Source organism: Trichechus manatus, unplaced genomic scaffold (assembly GCF_000243295.1).
Source record: "Trichechus manatus latirostris isolate Lorelei unplaced genomic scaffold, TriManLat1.0 scaffold00219, whole genome shotgun sequence".
NCBI classification, from domain to species: domain Eukaryota; kingdom Metazoa; phylum Chordata; class Mammalia; order Sirenia; family Trichechidae; genus Trichechus; species Trichechus manatus.
In genome coordinates this window covers 506053-521697 of record NW_004444155.1, presented here as the reverse complement: position 1 = coordinate 521697, position 15645 = coordinate 506053, and the positions used below count along the sequence as shown (strand labels likewise).

Below are 15645 nucleotides of genomic sequence, written 5' to 3'. Positions count from 1 at the left end.
CCTGCGGTTCATTCCTTCAATAAATTTAAGTATCCATAACCAAAAAAAAAAAAAAAAGTCCCCAAGAAGATAAAGTACTTAGTAATAAATTTAACCAGGGATGTAAAAGACTTATACAAAGAAAACTACAAAACACTACTGCAAGAAACCAAAAGAGACCTACATAAGTGGAAAAATATACCATGCTCATGGATAGAAGACTCAACATTGTGAAAATGTCAATACTTCCCAAAGTGATCTACAGATACAATGCAATCCCCATGAAAATTCCAACAGCATTATTTAACAAGATGGAGAAACAAATCACCAAATTCATACAGAAAGGGAAGAGGCTCCAGATAAGTAAGGCATTACTCAAGAAGAACCAAGTGGGAGGTCTCATACTACCTGATTTTAGAACCTATTATGCTGCCATGGTAGTCAAAACAGCCTTGTACCGGTACAACAACAGACACACAGACCAATGGAACAGAACTGAGAACCCAGATGTAAATCCATCCACCTATGAACAGGTGATAGTTGACAAAGGCCCATAGTCCATTAAATGGCAAAAACACAGTCTCTTTAACAAACGGTGCCGGCATAAGCGGATATCCATCTGCAAAAAAATGAAACAGGACCCACATCTCACACCATACACAAAAACTAACTCAAAATGGAACCAAGACCTAAATATAAAATCTAAAACGATAAAGATCATGGAAGAAAAACAGGGACAATGCTACGGGCCCTAACAACTGGCATAAATAGCATCAAACCATAACTAACAATGTACAAACACCAGACAAGAAACTAGATGACTGGGAGCTCCTAAAAATTAAACATTTATGCTCATCAAAAGACTTCACCAAAAGAGTAAAAAGAGAAACTACAGACTGGGAAACAATTTTTGGCTACAACATATCCAACAAGGGTCTAATCTTTAAAATCTACAAAATACTGCAACATCTCAATAACAAAAAGACAAATAATCCAATTAAAAAATGGTCAAAGGATGTAAACAGACACTTCAACAAAGAAGACATTCAGGTGGCTAACAGACACATGAGGAAATGCTTGCAATCATTAGCCATTAGAGAAGTGCAAATCAAAACTACAATGAGATACCATCTCACCCCGACAATGCTGGCATTAATCCGAAAAACACAAAATAACAAATGGTGGAGAGGTTGTGGGGAGATTGGAACTCTTATGCATTACTGGTGGGAATGTAAAATGGTACAACCCCTACGGAAAACAATATGGCACTTTCTTTAAAAGATAGAGATAGGAATACCATACGATCCAGCATTCCCACTTCTAAGAATATATCCTAGAGAAATAAGAGCTGTCACTAGAATAGACATATGCACATCCATTTTCATTGCAGCACTGTTCACAATAACAAAAAGATGGAAACAACCTAAATACCCATTGACAAAGACTAATGGATAAACAAATTATGGTACACACATATAATGGAATACTATGCAATGATAAAAGAATATTGATGAATCTGTGAAACATCTCACGACATGAATGAATCTGGACTGCATTATGCTGAGTGAAATAAGTCAGTCACAAAAGGACAAATATTGTATGAGACCACTATTATAAGAACTCAAGAAAAGGTTTACACGCATAAAAAAACATTCTTTGATGGTTACGAGGGTGGGGAGGTGAAATCACTAACTAGATAGTACATAAGTGTCATCCTTGGTGAAAGGAACGACAACCCACATTATACGGGAAGTCAGCACAACCTGACCAAAGCAAAAGCACAGAAGTTTCCTAGACACATCCAAACACCTTGAGGGACCGAGTTGCTGGTTCTGGGGACCGTAGTCTCGGGGGATATCTAGGTCAACTGGCATAATACAGTTCATAAAGAAAATGTTCTACATCCCACTTTGGTGAGTAGCATCTGGGGTCTTAAAAGCTTGCGAGCAGCCATCTAAAATGCATCTATTTGGTCCCATCCCGTCCAGAGCAAAGGAGAATGAAGAAAACCAAGACACAAGGAAAATATTAGGCCAAAGGAGTAAAGGGCCACACGAACCACACATCCACCAGACTGAGCCCAGAAGAACTAGATGGTGACTGGCTACCACCACTGACCGCTCTGATGGGGATCACTACAGAGAAGTCCCTGACAGAATGGGAGAAAATGTAGAACAGAATTCAAATTCACCAAAAAAGACCAGACTTAACTGGTCTGACAGAGACTGGAGGAACCCCCGCAACTGTGGCTGCTGGACACTCTGCTAACCCAGAACTGAAACCATTCCTGAAGTTCACGTGTCAGGCAAAGATTAGACAGGCCTATAAAATGATAAATAACACACGAGGAACGTGCTTCTCAGTTCAATCAAATATACAAGACCAAATGGGCAACTCCTGCCCAAAAGCAAGACAAGAAGGCAGGAAGGGACAGGAACTGGACAAATGGACACAGGGAACCCGGGGTGGAAAGGGAGAGCGTGTTGTCACATTGTGGGATTGCAACCAATGTCACAAAACAGTATCTGTATAAATTTTTGAATGAGAAGTTAACTTGAGCCTAAAGCACAATAAATTAAAAAAAAAACAGTAACTAGGAAAAAAAAGTCAGATGTATTGCATTGGGAAAATCTGCTGCAAATGACCACTTTAAAATCTTCAAAAGCCAAGATGTCACTCCGATGACTAAGGTGCATCTGACCCAACGCATGGTCTTTTCAATCGCCTCATATGCAGGCAAAAGCTGGACAATTAAAAATGAAAACTGAAGAACTGACTCATCTGAATTGTGGCATTGGGGAAGAACACTATTAGACTTTGGACTGCCAGAAGAATGAACAAATCTGTCTTGGAGAAAGTATAGCCAGAATGGTCCTTAGAAGCAAGAATGGTGAGATTTTGGCTCACTCACTTTAGACACCTAATCAGGAATGACCAATTGCTAGAAAAGTACATCATATTTGGTAAAGTAGAGGGTCAGCAAAAAACGAGGGGAACCTTTCATGACATGGACTGACACAATAGCTTCAACAACGGGTTCAAACATACAAACGATTATTAGGATAGCGCGCAGGACCAGGCAATGTTTCATTCTATTATTCATAAGGTTGCAACTCTACAGCTAGCTAATAACAAGGAGGTTTGGCGTTGAGGGGGAGGAGGAGGGGCAGGGAGGAATGGGGAATGACTGCTAAAGGGTACAAGGTTTCTTTTTGAGGTGTTGAAAATGTTCTAAAATTGTGGTGATGCTGTACAACACTGTGAATATACTAAAATGGGTGAACTGCATGGTGTGTGAATTGTATTTCAATAAAGCTGCTCCCCTCACCTCCAAAAATGCCCTGTACCCTCCCACCCCCACCCCCCACACACACACGTGTGCGCACGCATGCGCAAAAGACAGACTTCTCTCTTTTGTCTTTGGAGGCTGGCATGTGAGGATGTGATGCCTGGCAGTTTGTCTTCATCTTGCAGCCACGTGATGCATCAACTGAAGACGAATGAGCAGAAAGGTTAAAAAAAAAAAAATTACAGACACTTGATGACATTACTGGTGGGAATGGAAAGTGGTACAGCCGCATGGGAAAATCGTTTGAGAGTTTCTCCTAAAATTAAACATACAACCGCCAATGACCCAACAATTGCACTCCGGTCATTTATCCCAGAGAAATGAAACTTATGCTCACACAAAAACCTGTACACAAATTGCATAGCTGCTTTATTTGCAACAGCCCCAAACTGGAAACAGTCCAATGTCCTTTAACAGATGAATGGTTAAACAAACTGGTACATCCATACAATGAAATACCACCCAGTAGTAAGAAGGAATGAACTACAGATACATGTAATAACTTAGATGAATCTCAGAGGTGTAATGTCAGGTTAAAGAAGCAAATCACAAAAGGTTATATATTGTATGATTCCATTCTTATGACATTCTCATGAAGACAAAACTATAGCGACAGAACAGATCGGTGGGTGCCAGGGGTTAACGGTAGGCGGGAGGGTGTGACCATAGAGGGGTAGCAGGGAGAGTGTTTGGGGGGAGATGGAACTGTTCTGTATACTGACTGTGGTGAGGGGTACATGAATCTATACATGTGTTAAAATTCATGGAACTGTATGCCAAAAAGGGAAAAAAGGACAATATGATGATTTAAAAATTAAATAAAATGAATATTTTTTTAAACGAATATAAACAGCCCCTCTATTTCTCTCCTACCAAGATTCAAGAAAGACATCTAGTATGAGGTTCACCGTATTTGCCAGAGTTTCAAAAAACGGAAGGGAGTTAAGTTTCGTAGTAAAGACTGTTGGCCATCAAACACCCTGTAAGTTTTATTTATTACAGAATTCGCCCTTGTATGACAATATGAAATTACCATCCCCAAAAGCTTGTTAGAGAAATCATACCAGAAAATGAAATGTGAGCAAAATCACCCACAGACATGAAACAAAATCCACTCACGAGGACATTATGCCGCCATTCACGGCGATCTATCTGGGGGCCATCTACTGGGGATAGAGCACATGTGACAGGGCAATCAGAGAAGAGCTGATGGTCTGAGCTCTGCAGCCTGCCCGGAGGCCAGTCATGCCTCCCTGTCTTTGCCTCAGTTTTCTCACCTGTTACCAGGGATCCCAAACTACTGCATAGGGTTGTTGTGCCTTTAATGCATTAATATATAAAAAGGGCTCAGAATGCAGGCTGGCACATGCTCATTGTTCGAGAAATGTTAGCCACTGTGGTTTCACATAGGCAGGTGTGTACATGGTAACCATAAGCCTGTGAAACACGTAGATGTGAAATAAACGGATGGGATGCAAACATGAAGATGTCAATAATTGTGTGAGGATGTTGGGAATTATGAGAATTTTTTTCTTCTTTTCTAGACTTTGTATAATGCTATTATCTTTCTTTTAGGAGAGGGGAAAAGAAGGAAAAAACTCAGGCATTCCCATAAACGTCCCCTACTTTGGACTAGGCCCTTCACCTCTTTGGAGGAACTTGTGTGATTTCATAATAGCTCTGTGATGTGGCTACAATTTCTTGTCTCTGTAATTAGTATTTGTGCTGGTGGAAGATTTAAAAGAAGCCATGTAGAAGAGAACAGAAATATATCTAAGCATGAGACTACAGAGGGGAACTAGAAAAAAGAAAGGGGCTCACTCTCCTGTTCAGGTCATTTAACCTGTGATGGTTAAGATTGTGTGTCAGCTTGGCTGGGCCATGATCCTCTGTGTTTTAATGTAATCACTCCCATGATTGAACATACTGTGAGTAGCCAATTAGATGAAAGGGAGTCTCCTTGGGGGTGTGGCCTGCATCTGTATGTAAGCAGACGTTCTGGCTTTTTGCTCTCTCTGGATCCTGCGGCTGCTTCCTGTCATCTCATCTCCCGTTCTTGGGACTTGAGCTGTCAGCTTATCTGCCGAACCTGGGATTCGTCGATCTGCACAGCCTGTGAGTGGGAGCCCTGCTCTCAGACCTTCCGATCTTGGGCTTGCCAGCTTCTGCAGCTGTGTGACTTGGGAGAGGCCTCTGCCCTGATCCACGGACTCGGGACATTCTAGCCTCTACAATCACGTGAGCTGTTTGCTTGATATAATCTCTCTCTCTGTATATATTTATACACTTTACTGGTTTTGCTTCTCTAGAGAACCCAGCCTAAGACATAACCCTTCCCTGGAAAGAACAAAAACAAGTAAAAGAAAAAAAGTGCAAAGTAAAAGCATCCTTCCCTGTCCCCAGCACATAAGGGGCTCCAGAATATGTCGACTTTGAACTAGGTCTCAAGTTTTAATTTTTTTTCTTCAAGTGCCTTCTCAAATTTTATAGAAACGCCATTTCTACAGATTTGCTTGTCTCTTGGAATGAGGGCTGGTGTTTTTCACATTGACTTTCCCCGTGAAGCCCCAGTCACCATTTTTGTTATCCCTGTTTCATCATAACTCTATAACCACTTGTGGCCCGTGCCTGGCATGCCAGGGGGTGTGCTGCTTCAGTATGGTTCTGTTTGGGTTCTCTGCATTGTGGGGATTCGGTGCAGAGGTTGCTCTGCTGGGTCACTGCCCCCCTTAGGGGCTCAGCTGAAGAAAAGCACGCCACCCTCCCTCCAGTTCCCGATACGCCTTCTAATTCTGAGGATGGAGGGGCTCACGATAGAAAGAAAGGTGGAGTCAATTCACTGTGTCCCTAGAAAACTACTCAATGCAGCCTCCATCTGGGAAATGAATTGGATCCTGCATCAAGGGATTTTATACCAAAAAGCAAAAAAGAGGAGACTCAAAATGAAAGAGGTCACTCTGACAGCACACAGGGCCCACACGCCTGCCAGAGGAACAAGGCCCTGCCTGCTCCAGTTCTAAACCAAGATATCCAATGAGCTGGCGGGACTAGTGAGTATTCTCTCACTGCTCAAAGCCACAGAGCTCATAAAGGGACTTAGCATTCTGATCAACAAGTCTGAGCTTAGACCTGACACTCTCTTCCACAAGGGCAGACGTTCCGCAGGTGACTGAACCAGGAATTCCCTGCTGCACCGCTTTCATCACAGGAGGTTCTCCGTTGTGTGCTCTGGCAGAAACACATTCCACCCAGTCAACTCTCACTCTTGCTGCGCTTGCCCTTGCCTGGTTGGCTTTTTGGGATGCTCTACATCTTGTGCCCACAGCAACCTTCCTCTCCCCTTTACAACAAAGGCCTGTCTGTCTCCCTAACCTGGCACCTCATCAGCAGCAGCAGGGCAGGAACCACGTCTGTGGTGTCCCCCCAGTGTCCTCAGAGCTCAGCGCAGTGCCTGGCTCAGAGTCAGCCCTTGCTGACTGAATGAATCAGTGAACTTCCCTCAGCTGAGTTTAAGAATTTGTGAGTGAGTCCCCTGGCATCTCTTCACCTTGGAAAACTGCCCAGGCTGACCACAGGGCACTGTCAATCAAGGTCTCTGGGGGACAGGGGAGTCTGTAGAACTTTGCTGCACTGTTCACCCACAAGGACCTTTCCCCTCTGGGGCTTGTCTGTTGAGCCAGTGGGAGTGGGTTTTCAGCGCTCCTGAGGACTAATTTTTCTGCATTTCCTTCTGTGGACTTGTCAGACCATGAAGTGAAAGTAACAAGAAATCTTTCCAGGAGCCATTAGTAAATTGGTGAAGGCAGCTGGAGTTTCTAACCTCACTAATCAGAGAGTCCTGTTACTTGATGGTAGCTAAGGGCAGAAGAAGGGAAGTGTGGCAGAGGGAACACTGAGGCGAAGATTTAGTGCTGCAGTTCCTTCCTGCTTTCTATAGTGCTGATTCAGGGCAGTGTTGGCCTGCAATGACTTCTGCCCTAATAAAGGACGACCACTGACAAAGGCCAGCCTATCACCCCAGCCATGTATGCCCAAGCGTTTCTGTGCTAAGAGAACCCTGCAAGGCACTGCTGGCTTCACTGCAGGCAGAGAAGGCAGTGAAGGACAGAAAGAGTGGGTGGCTCATCCCGCCACACAGTCCAAACACAACTCACGTCTCATGCACGCAGCCCACAGGTCTGACCACAGGCACCCACCACTCAGGAAACGTGGCGAGAAGAGTTATCTTTTCCGTTTCAGATAAGAAGGAAGCAGAGGAAATGAAGAATGCAATTATCCCATCAACTATGAGTGCTCAACCCAACTTTACAAATCTTAAAGTTAACATGGAAAATTGACCCTGAAGAGGGCAAGCCTCTGTTTCCGTGGTCCTCTATTTCTTAGGGTGAACCAAGATTGCCTCTTTCACAGCTACATCCAAAATTACCTGGGCTTCATAGCCCTAATGGCTGATACGTCAACATAGGGAGTTGTTATGGATTAAATTGTGTCCTCCCCAAAGTTATGCTTAAGTCCTAATCCCTGCACCTGTAAATATGACCCTGTTTGGAAATCCTAACTCTAATCCCTTTTGAATGGTGTCTTATACAAAGAGTAGAATAGACACAGACACACAGAGGGGTACGCCCCATGAAGGCAGGTAAGTCTACAAGCCTAGGAACAGCAAGGATGTTGGCAGCTACTAGAAGCTCAAAGAGACAAAGAAGGACCTTCCCCTAGAGCCAATGCCCTGAATGTGGTCTTCTAGGCTCCAGAAATGTGAGGAAATAAATTTCTGTTCTTTAGCGATGCCCACTTGTGGTGTTTTTGTTGGTGCTGCTGTCACAACAGCACTAGGAAACTAAGACAGGAGTCAAACATTATCAAGGTTTAAAAATATTCAACTTCTGCTATGTGGTATTATTTGCTGACCAGGTTTGACTGTGACTCAATAAATTAAGACTATAAAAAAATTTATTCACAAAGAATAAACAAAGTTCTTCAAAAGATAGAGTCCCATGAAACCCAGAAGGAGCTCTATAAAATTTATTTTAGGAGAGCTATCTTTAAGGGCTTTCCAATGTCTGTGAGCTCTGGGGAGTGCTTGGCCACGGGAGCTGTAGAGAGCAGGGACCAGGGACCTGGCCCGCTGGCCCCATATCCTGTGAGGCTCTGGCCATGTGATTATATTCCCATCCTATTTTCTCTCCCTGTAAAATGAGAATAATAATACCTACGAGCAGGCTTGTTGTGGGGGCAGATATGATATTTCAATCCCTGGGTGCACTGTGAGCACTGAACAAAGGCTAATGTCCTCTCCTCCTCTCCTTTATTTTTAAGGCTAGGTACTAGGGTGGTCTGATCCCTTGTCAGTCACAACAGTCCTGTGAATGGTTCAGAGGCAATGCAACTGGGCTATTACCTTTGGTCCTGTATCCAGTCGGGAATAAAGTAAGTAGGTATGTAGATCCCCATATTTCATGAAGGGCAGAATAACCATCGGCTTTGGGATGCCTTGAGAGCTCACTTCTATACATACACCTAAAAGTAAAAAAAACAGGGCCAGTTAACAAAAGCCCTTGTTATGGGTTACCAGAAGAAAACACAGGAGGCATGCTGGCCAAATTCTAACCATCTGCATCCTAGTTAACTGTTTTAAAAAACAAAAGCTCATAACTCATACGCTGTGTTCTAAAATATGGAACATACAAAGTCTTCTTGTTTGTTTTCTCCCCCAGAGTGCCAATCTTTGCTTGAGAGTTCTCAAAAAATCAATCCAAAACTACGTTAGTCATCTAGAAACCTACGGATTTTTTGTTATACTGAGTTTAAGTGAGGAGTAGTGACTGCATTAGGATTCAAGGGCAAACTAGTTGCATGTGATATGTTGAATACTCAATCATATGAAAAAGTCTATTGTACTCAAGCACTTCAATTAATAAAATAGTTTTGAGGGACTACAGGTAAAAATCCATGTCCCTAAATTTTAACAGTTATATTCAGGAAAAATTGTACCACCATTTATCACGGGGTTCCAGAATGAGGACTTGCCACCTGATTCTGGGCTTGCAAAGTTCTTGTACATTGTGGTAAAACTACAAAATGCATTTGTTCTCATAGTCTGTTAAAGTCAATAGCTGTAAATGAATAACATTAGTTTCTTTGATATAATATTGTATCCAAACATTAGTTTTCAAATGAACTATGAAAGATCGCAAAAGAATTTATCACGTATCAAGTCATAGGATAGCAAAAAAGAGGTCACAGAAGATGCGATCATTTCCAGGGTTGTCCTTCCCTCTTGGAATAGTGTCATCTGCACAGCACCCACTCTATACCTAATCCCATCTTTTATATTGTTTTACCTAATGGAATTTCAAAGCCAAATGCTGATTGTTAAATTATGTCCCATGAAATCATCAATGTATCATGAGCATAAGAAATCAGTACTTTAAAATACTTTGTTTTTAAAAAGATGATCTATGGAATTCGACTACCTTTATAGCTTTAAACCCTGCCAGTATTTGATTCATGGGAAATCTTAAATCAATAAGAATTATAACATGATCAGCTCTCATGTCTTGTCTTTGAGTAACAGGGCAATTTTAATCCACAGTCATCTCTAAACCACTCTCGTCCATCTGTCCAAGAAATGCAAACCCACTTACAGTACCAGAAAATGTAATTGTAAGAATAAATGTTCTCAGTGAAAACTACAATGTAATAAATTAATTTGGGTTACATAAAGGGTAAATTTATCTGCACCACAGATTTTTTCTTTTGGCACGGACTAGATTAGCTGAGCCCCTTTGGCAAGTCAACCCAGCACTTCTCTGAAGTACCTAGAAGTCTGATGACGTTTTGGTGGCTGAAGTCTTTCATGCATGCTGCCTCACTGAGAAACTCCTCTATCTCTCGCTGTGAAAAGTTGTCCACTAAAGGAAAAACGGGCAAACATTAGACATGAATAATTTACTCAGTTAAGGGAAGAGGAACAATAGCAATTCTGTTCTCTAAAACTAAAACCAATTCCAACTGACCTGTTGCATATATTTTTGCCTTAATAAAAGAAAGAATACCACATCTCTCCCTTTTTATCAGCAAGTGTCCTGCAAGTCTGGTTGCTCAATCATACCTTGTGAGCTGGATGTACTTTCATACCAAATTTTTGGAATTAAACCAACTTTAGAGAGACATTTAAAATGTCTGACCAGGTTTGACAAGGGCCTATAACAAGGGCTCTTGTTAACTGGCTCTGTTTTTTTCACATTTAGGTGTATGTATAGAAAGGAGCTCCCAAGGCATCCCAAAGCTGGATGGTTATTCTGCCCTTCATGAAATACCCACTGCCACCAAGTCAATTCCGACTCATAAATGTCTGCCAACTTTGTCCCTTTGACACAACCAGGCAGGTGGAACAGAAGGGGTAGGAATCTGCTGGCAAACACTTCCTGAGGGACAGAGCTCCAGGCAACTGTAGATGAGCCTGGGAATTTTGAAGTCAGGGACTATTCTTTCAATCATTGATAACTATTCTTTCTAGTTGCTGTCAAGTTGGCTCTGAGTCATGGCAACATTATGTACAACCGAATGAGATGTTGACAGCTCCTGTTTCCTGGGTAACCTTAAATCAATAAGAATTATAACACGATCCTTGTTATGCTTGAGTCCATTGTTGCGGCCACTGTATATTTTGAGTGTGTGCCTTCCAACCTATGGGGCTCATCTTCCAGCACTGTATCAGACAGTTTTCTGTTGTGATCCACAAGGTTTACATAGGCTAATTTTCAGAAGTAGATCACCAGGCCTTTCTTCTTCGTGTCTTAGCCTAGAAGCTCCATTGAAACCTGCCCACCATGGGTGAACCTGCTGACATCGCGAATACCGATGGCATAGACTCCAGTGTCATAGCAACATGCAAGCCAGTATAACAAACTGACAGGTGGTGGTATTAATAATTAGCATGGATAGAATTAATATACCTACAGATTATTCTAATCAAGTTAAAAGAACAGCAGAGCCACAGCCAGAGAAGAAGCAGGGTCCAGGCCCAGCTCCTTACACTAGGCTTCTTAACCTCTGCCTTTATAATCTGTAAAGTGGGGATAAGGAAGGAATCTCCTCACAGACACATTATGAGGATCAAGTAAAATAATCCAGGAGGTAGAAGGGTGTCGAGACTAGCTCAGCACCCAGACTCTGGCTCCACGCTGTTTGAATTCAGCTCGGATGAGTATTCTAACTTCAGAGTGTCCTGGTTTCTGAGGGGCAATAATTGAACCTGCTTCCTAGGACTACTGTACAGCTGAGATGCAGGAATAATTGCAATGCCCTTTGGCACATGGGACCCTGGTGGCATAGTGGTTAAGAGATACGGCTGCTAACCAAAAGGTTGGCAGTTCGAATCCACCAGGCGCTCCTTGGAAACCCTATGGGGCAGTTCTACTCTGTCCTTTAGGGTGGCTATGAGTCGGAACTATGCCAAAAAAAAACCCTGCTGTCAAGTCGGTTCCGACTCATAGCCACCCTAAAGGACAGAGTAGAACTGCCCCATAGGGTTTCCAAGGAGCGCCTGGTGGATTCGAACTGCCAACCTTTTGGTTAGCAGCCGTATCTCTTAACCACTATGCCACCAGGGTTTCCTTTAGGCACACAGTAAGTATTATATTAGTATTGGCCATTATTATATATATAAAAAGCTTTAAAAAGTGAAAAGCACTGACCCTATGACTTGGTTATTAAGATTGCTTTTTATAACTGAATTAAAATATCAGCTTCTAATTTTGGTTAAAAAAGTCTCAATCTATGCTTGTAATCTGACTTATGCTTTATTTCCCAGCAAACAGTGGATTTAAATTTTAGGAAGAAATTAATTTTACTTTACTCCTTTATCAAAACTAGTGTTGAACATATATAGGGGGTTAATGAAGTAGCAACTGAGCAACAAATAATTTTCTTCAAAAATATTATCAAACTGAGCCACAAATAATTTTCATTCACATGAACTGTGATAAAGAATGCAGGCCAAATGCCAACAGGTAAAAATCCACAATTTTATGGGTCCCCAGGTGATGGGCTATAACCAGCTGGACACCTGAAGAATCAAACTTAGGCAGTTAGTATGGCCCCAGACCCCGATATGCACTTCCCAGGAAAAAGATGTGGTGGGAAATGCTGCTATGTTCTGCTACAGCTTCCCGGTCATCTTATGATGCTGAAAATGTCCCACACATCCTTACCCTTTTCTGGCTATTTGACTTAAACAAGCCACCATTTTTCTAAGCCTTAGTCTCGTCTGTATAGATAACTGTACAGATTCTATAGTGTCCTAACCAGAATCTGCCACTATTTTGTCAATGCTCTAATTCATTCTCCACAATGGCACCAAAGTGAACCTTCTAGAATATAGTCTTCTCTTGTTCTCCATCTGTTTAAGATCTTTAATAGCTATCTACTACTTGCAGGATAAAATAAGACTCTTCGTTTTGGCTCACAAGGTTCTTCCTGTCCTGGCTGCTGGCTCTTTCCAGCTTGCTTGGAGGTTCTAGCTTGTGATCACAGCTCTTCATATGCCTCTGACTGAATATTTCTCTTCTCTTTGAGGAGCTCACCTGGGAGGCAGCCCACGGCTTCCTGAGGGCCAGGCAAAAAGTCCTCAATGAGGAAAGGGCCCCGTTGAGTTAGCCAGACCTACACCTGGAGTCAGGTGTTGTTACCAGGTCACCCTTGCCTCAGTAATTCATGCCATATTTTGGAGTCATTAGCTTTACCCTATTATAGATGGACAGATAGATGGATGGACGGACGGACGGACGGATGGATGTTGTTACCTTTCATTGAGTTGGCCCTGACTCATGGTGACTCCATGATCAGGTGTGGATCAAATAGTTGGGATCCATAGGGTTTTCACTGGCTGATTTTTCAGAAGTAGATCACCAGCCCTTTCTTCCTAGTCTGTCTTAGTCTGGAAGCTCTGCTGAAATCTGTTCAGCATCATAGCAACACACAAGCCTCTACTGACAGACAGGTGATGGCTGTGCATGAGGTTCATTGGTCACAAATCAAATTCAGGTCTCCCGCATGGCAGGAGAGAATTCTACTGTTGAAACACCATCATCCCCACAGATAGACAGATAGATAAATATACATATAGATACACATAGATAGTAAAAGTAACCAATGCCATTGCCTTAAGTGTAGAGAACATATAACTCAGGTATGAAGCATTCATTTTAGTAACTTTCCCTCTGGGACAGGGTGTTCTCGACAGCCTTCTGACCCACCAGCGATGATCACCACACAGAAATGCCGTCTCCAGACTTACGGAACACCTGAAACTAAAGCAGCCACCCACCCACAGAAGACTGGGTTTAATCAGTGATAACTCACACTTCATGGTCTTCACTGCTACCTTCTGAGAGGTCCCATCTTGCTGATCAAGATTTCCTTCCATGACAGATCCAAATTCTCCTGTGAAGTAAAACAACATCTATATTGACCTTGTGCAAAATCTCCCCTGGCCACAGGAACACCATCATGCTAGAGCTGCTGTTTTCATGTGGTCAGAGAATGACCAGTGCACAGACAGCTGGGCTGAGCCTGCCGGGCTGCCCACACTGTGTCCAGGGACACCTGCCACACACCAGCCTTCTGTTTATCACGAGCTTCGTTGGCTCAGCTTTAACTCAGCTCGTCACTTCATTAAGCATGATACCTAACCCAAGAAATTTATAGGACAACATGGAAAATATTATGGAAGTTCATAAAGCACATACTCTTAATACCATTATCATTTATCTAAGATCAATTTAACAAATTAAATACATATTTTCACCTTTGTTCCTGTTTATCAGGAAATGTCAGGAAAAATAAACTTAAAAATTGGAGGAATAAGTTTAAAGTGCAAAGGAAACAGACCAATGAATTGCATGCTTTTCAAGGAAAAAAGGGAATTAATATTTTTCAAGGGCCTACTGCACGTGTGAGGTCCTTTTCATATGTCAAATATGACTTTCAAACATCACTACTGACTTTATCCAACTTTAAATTATAAAGCAACTGTTTGTATTATAACTCAGTCATAAAAATGGTATTTAAGAAATAAACATACATTTTAAAAGAATTAATCTAAATTACTAACCTTCACCCAGAATTTTTCCAATAATTAAAAGATTTCTGTCAATCACAACATCTTCTAGCTTATTTTGCAGTTCCTCGCTGATGCCCAAGCTATGTACTATAAAAGGAGTGACAGAGTATGTATGAGTTGTCAGTATGCTTTCTGTCATTTGAATATATTTAAAATTATAATGTCCTGTAAAATAGTTAAAACATTTTATTTTTCATTTTGTACCCATTATTTCTCCACCAAAATTCAACAATAATAATATCACACTTAATTCTGCTATGATTAAACTAAGTAAAATGAATCCTTCAGGGCAAGTTGAATTCTGAAGGATTATTAAGATCAGAACCACTGTTCTCTTCTCATCTTCTCGTTGTCTGGCAACGGCAGTGGCGAGCAATCAGATTCATACAGGGGAGGTTTCCCCTTGACTTAAAGGAGTAAGGAAGAGAAGTCAATAGGTCCCTTTGTGGATTATTTACTATTATGCCCCTAACTACAATGTACAAAACCATGAGGACACTTCCCCCTGTCCTCCCATGCTAGGGAAGGAGGCACATAAACCACAGGAAACATTCAGAGAGCTAGCTACTGTTCTACATATGGTAGACTGCTGTTGCTGTGCGCCATCAAGCCGATTCCAACTCATGACGACGCCATGTATTGCAGAATAGAACTGCTCCATAGGGTTTTCAGTGGCTGTGACAGATCACCAGGCCTGTCTTCTGAGGTGCCTCTTGGTAGGTTTGAACAGCCAACCTTCTGGCTAGTAGTCGAGTGCTTAACTCAGGGACTCCTACATATGTATATAAAACCTCATTACAGTGATACAGGAAGTGTTAATTTTAAGTCAAGGAACTGAAGAATAACATCTTCCATAATAAGGTGTTGATGTGAAACAATGACAGTAACTACTGGCGTAAAAAGAATTCACCGGGAGCGAGAGAGAGACCAATAACTCCTTGGCAAATGACTGTTCGGGCCATAGTTAAGACATGAGCAAGCCTTTGAAAGAAAAAAAAATGTGGATTAGAACCATTTGCATCACCCAGGAACCTTGGATAATTAGAAAGGACACATTGGCTCTTAAAGAAAAAATTATACCCAAATGGTCCTTTCTTATCTCCAATATAAAAAGAGAGAGAGAGAGAGAGAGAAAATAAATAGGTCTAAGTGAAGAATTTTTTTTAAATGTAAGAACAGAGACATCTAA

The 15645-nt window shown here is 41.9% G+C and overlaps 1 protein-coding gene across 1 annotated transcript in view; it reads right to left on the bottom strand.

Moving 5' to 3' along the window:
- Positions 1-15645, bottom strand: part of MERTK (MER proto-oncogene, tyrosine kinase) — a 175824-nt gene that overhangs the window by 22753 nt on the left and 137426 nt on the right. Inside the window, exons 12-15 of the mRNA XM_004388851.3 lie at positions 14448-14543; positions 13697-13777; positions 10150-10242; positions 8730-8848 (exon numbers count right to left, since the gene is read on the bottom strand). Of these exons, the coding sequence (XP_004388908.2) occupies positions 8730-8848; positions 10150-10242; positions 13697-13777; positions 14448-14543 (389 nt within the window). The remainder of the gene's footprint in view (positions 1-8729; positions 8849-10149; positions 10243-13696; positions 13778-14447; positions 14544-15645) is intronic.